At 40.5% G+C, this 4,450-nt stretch overlaps 1 protein-coding gene across 1 annotated transcript; it reads left to right on the top strand.

Annotated features, from left to right (window-relative positions):
• The first annotated feature begins 734 nt into the window (after positions 1–734).
• Positions 735–4,416, top strand: LOC117220922 (aminoacylase-1). Its single transcript, XM_033471388.2, has 5 exons — positions 735–908; positions 1,687–1,856; positions 2,047–2,550; positions 2,746–3,036; positions 3,671–4,416. Exons 1-5 carry the CDS (start codon positions 812–814, stop codon positions 3,812–3,814), a joined length of 1,206 nt encoding a protein of 401 aa, XP_033327279.2. The 5' UTR covers positions 735–811; the 3' UTR covers positions 3,815–4,416.
• The last annotated feature ends 34 nt before the right edge of the window (positions 4,417–4,450 follow it).

Below are 4,450 nucleotides of genomic sequence, written 5' to 3'. Positions count from 1 at the left end.
CAGCATTACATTATTACGTTTCATTAGAATTTATTTTCTCCTTGATCTTCGATCAACCTGACATTATCCCGTTACCCAATCACGCTAAATGAATGAAATTTTTCATTCTTCAATTATCTTGTCAGTTTACTCAAATCAGATGCTATCATTAAGTCCAAAATGCCCGCCGATGGTCTCCACGCGACCTCCGTTCGAATTGATGCTGTGGATCGGTACGATTGTACGTCTATTATGCCATTAACGCTAGCCGCTCTATTTCGAGCAGAAAATTCAAGTTCAATTATCTCGTTGTCGTTTACAGACAGTTTCTTCTACATTCAAAAAATAATACATAATTCTTTCAAAATATGTACTTTATTCTCTCTCTTTTCTGATTACTTATTTTGTTATTCCTGATAGAATATTCAAAAAAACAACTTATCAGCTTCCAGTAGAACAATTCAAAAGTATAAATGGATAAATTAAAGTATAAGCACACTATGGACATGTATTTAATTTTGTTGTGTTTGTATACAGTATACATGACTTCGCTGTTCTATAGCTAAAGCAATCCAAATAAAGCCCAATCTATTAGGGTCAAACCTCGACTAACGTTTTGAAGTCGTCACCGCGTTTTTGTTTGAACCGAAACCGTCCATCCCGCCCTTCTCGTGGCATTGGTTCAATTGATCCTCCGGGTACCACGTGATCGCCGATAATCACCGGCAATTGGTGGAGGTGGTCTGGTCGTCGGGCGTCTGCTGTGACAGTCGAGCACAGTCGAGACATACAGCGGCGTTCGAGACGGCGATCACCAGGCTTCCGTGACACAATGTCTTCGCAAACCCAGTCTCAGCTGGACGAAACAGCTGTAGAAAATTTTCGGGAGTATCTGCGGATTCCATCGGTCCAGCCCAACATCAACTACGGTGAGCAACCACATCCCCTAAAAACCGTTCTATCCGTGCCGAAAACCGGTGACAAATCTGATTTGTCCTCGACCGCGGCGGAGATGTCGTGTGCACGCGTACACCAGAACGGTGTCGATCCTCGTTTCCCCTCGTTAAGCAAATTACCGCGTCCGATCTCACGTACTTATCCGGCTTTCATTGGGGAATTAGGCTGGCCGAAGCCTGGCAATATCGCGCGGACTTCGGCCCTCAGCGTCGACGGATATTCGCTAGCGTCAAAGACGCTATCCAGCCATTGCATGCCCCACCCTGCCTGCGAAATTTTATTTCTATTTTTGTTTCCCTACTTTTTCATTTACGCCTCTCGCTCTCTCGTCACGGTGAATCCCTGTGATTCAACCTACCGTCCGCTCTGGTCAAGCTGATCTTTCAGAGAAAATTCGAAGGCTGTAGGTCCGGGAACCGAGGACTCGTGGCTGACCTAAATTGTCGGTACAGTGGGTCATCGCAGGTATTCAGACGCTTGGGAATTTGTTGAATTCCCATTCGATCGCATCGATTGTTAAATAACAAGATTGAGAAATATTGAAGAGATCCCGGAAGAAACAATGACTATGAAGCCCAAAACAATTCCATAAATTATTATCTGATAAGATTGGTCCCTTAATCTTCAAAATTGATAAGATAAAATGCCACTTTATATGAATGCATCATAGCAAATCTGAGCTTCTTATCATTATTTATAACCCAATTTTCTAGCTCATAAAGATTCTGATTTGATATTGCTTTTTTGTAGATGACTGTATTAAGTTCCTGCAAAAGCAAGCCAAGACCTTGGACCTACCAATCAAGGAGTACATTGTTCATGCTAATAAACCAATCGTGGTTATCACATGGATAGGTACAGACCCATCGAAACCATCGATCCTGCTGAATAGTCACATGGATGTTGTGCCTGTTTTTCCAGTAAATAGTCTTGAATTTATTAGAACTAGTACCTCATTGATCATCTTGAGATATGTATGAACATTCAACTTAGACCTGGTGCCTCGAGATTATCAAAGTAAATCCCATAGCTTACTTATTACAATAAGCCATGTGGACAAGCATTACTAATGGGGTGTAGAACATGTCACTGATGGAACTATGCTTTCAGGAAAAATGGACGCATCCGCCATTCAGTGCGCACATGGACAAGAAGGGCAACATCTACGCCCGCGGCAGTCAGGACATGAAATGCGTCGGAATACAGTATCTGGAAGCCATACGTCGTCTGAAGCTAGACAAACAACGTTTCAAACGGACGATCCACATTTCCTTCGTGCCGGACGAAGAAATCGGTGGAGCCCTCGGGATGAAGAAGTTTGTGGAAACCCAAGACTTTAAGGACCTGAACGTTGGCTTCGCGTTGGATGAAGGAGTAGCCTGTCCGGAAGAGATGTTCTATATGTTCTATGGCGAGAGGTCTATTTGGCACGTGGAGGTACAGTGCAATGGCACACCTGGTCACGGGTCCCTTTTGTTAGATAACACAGCTGGGGAGAAGGTTAGAACAATCATCGACCGCTTCATGGATCTGAGAGCTAAAGAGAAGGAAAAGCTGAAAGACGGGAAACTTAAGTTGGGTGACGTTACCACCATTAACTTGACGCAGCTGAAGGTACGTATTTTCTTCAAGATTCTCTAAAACTCGCATCGCATCATGTCGAAATTTTTGTCTTTTTTGTATGTCTGTGCGCTCAGGATAATCCCCCGGAGTAAGTATGTCGATAAGCTTCAAGGACACTCAAACGACTGACGAGTTTAATGATTGTGAATCGTTCGTTGCTAATGTTGGGGAATGATTTTGTTTCAGGGTGGAATACAAACGAACGTGGTGCCACCATCGTTGACCGCTATTTTCGACATCCGTCTGGATCCTTCTATCGATCATGAGGAATTTGAAGCCATGATTAAAAAATGGTGTAAGGAGGCTGGCGAAAATGTCACATACTCGTTCGAGCAGAAGAACTCGAAGGTTCCTAACACAAAGGTGGACGATAGCAATCCTTACTGGCTTGCTTTCAAGAAAGCCTGCGACGATTTGGGAATCACTTTGGATTCGGGAATATTCCCGGGAGGTACTGACAGTCGTTATGTACGAAAGGTACGAATAAAAGCATTGTTCGGCTACTGCAATCGAACATTCTATAACACTGCTGATTCGTTCTGTATCCAACAAAATCTCCGTTAAGGAAAAAGTTCAGGGTTAACGGCTATCCACGTCCATTGACCATTTGATATTTCGTTTCTACTAAAAGTAATAATTAAATTGCGGAGCTTTGTGCAAAATAAAAACTTTCCTCATCGACCATACAGAACAGAAGTTAGACCAATATATTCTTTTTAAGATGTTAATACAGTGAAAGTAATGCAACAGTATTTTTAAATTCTTTCAACACTTTGTGTTTCGTTTATCCATTTGTGCTATAAATGCATAATATCCGCAGTCAAATCATACTCATGAGATATTAAGTCTTCTTGCAATTGCTGATATATGTTGGTACACAATTATAATGTATATTTGATAATTGGTATTATGGGTCATTGGAGGTCCATGCATAAAAGTATCTTCAGGCAATGTTATAGAATAAGAATTGTAATGTTTGCATATACTAAATATATACTATACATGTTATCTTAACTGTATTATAGATATCCCATCTTATATATATATCAATATATAGTATCTTAAAAATACTAGATAAAATTAATAAAGATCATGTTTACTTGTTGTGCAGGTCGGGATTCCCGCCATCGGTTTCTCGCCGATGAACAAGACAACAATTCTGCTTCACGATAACGACGAGTATCTAAACAAAGACATATTTCTGAGAGGCATTCAAATATACATGAAAATAATACCGGCGGTGGCGAACGTTTAATCGAACGGGCCGGAGAGTCAACTCAGCGAACCAAAGCTTACCAGAACGATAGAAATATTAATAATAACAGATAAGGGATGCAGGGTAAAAGTTCACCGAGGAATCAATGAATTAGTACGTTGTCGAACGTCGCAGACTGACTATTTCAGATAGAGTTTAAGAATGTTGTATGACTTTCACAGTTTATAATCGTTACATGCATAGTTTTATAAAAAGTCGTTGCAAAGATACGGAAACACGTGCAATAACATGAGCATGGATAAGGAATGAGAAATAAGCAAGATACAGATGGGACCAGGGGACCTAAATAAGGTATCAGGAGCATTTATAAGTATCTTTTTCTTTTTTCCCTTAAGCGATACATTGGAGAAGTCGTTAAATTTTATGCAAAGGGGGAATTAGATTAGAATTGATTATTAGGAGTAGAAATTCAAGTGCCATGCTAAATCGTGAGACTATTGTAAAGTCTACGCACGTTTACATTGATATGTATTTTGTTTTCGTTTATAAATCTCGTCTATTTTATACAAACCGCTGTAGGATCATATCCGCGGTAATTATACATTTTTGTTCAACAAAATATAACAAACTTCTGAAAGGAAGTGGACACACGAGCACGTCTATTGACCTCGGTGG

This window comes from Megalopta genalis, chromosome 5 (assembly GCF_051020955.1).
Source record: "Megalopta genalis isolate 19385.01 chromosome 5, iyMegGena1_principal, whole genome shotgun sequence".
NCBI lineage: Eukaryota > Metazoa > Arthropoda > Insecta > Hymenoptera > Halictidae > Megalopta > Megalopta genalis.
This window is presented reverse-complemented; position numbering and strand designations above follow the sequence as displayed.

Bases quoted from the DNA above. Each gene is read 5' to 3' on its own strand.
- LOC117220922 (XM_033471388.2), top strand. From the start codon at position 812: ATGTCTTCGCAAACCCAGTCTCAGCTGGACGAAACAGCTGTAGAAAAT. The intron at 2,551-2,745 runs GTACGTATTTTC...ATTTTGTTTCAG, and splicing joins TTAACTTGACGCAGCTGAAG to GGTGGAATACAAACGAACGT. The intron at 3,037-3,670 runs GTACGAATAAAA...CTTGTTGTGCAG, and splicing joins ACAGTCGTTATGTACGAAAG to GTCGGGATTCCCGCCATCGG.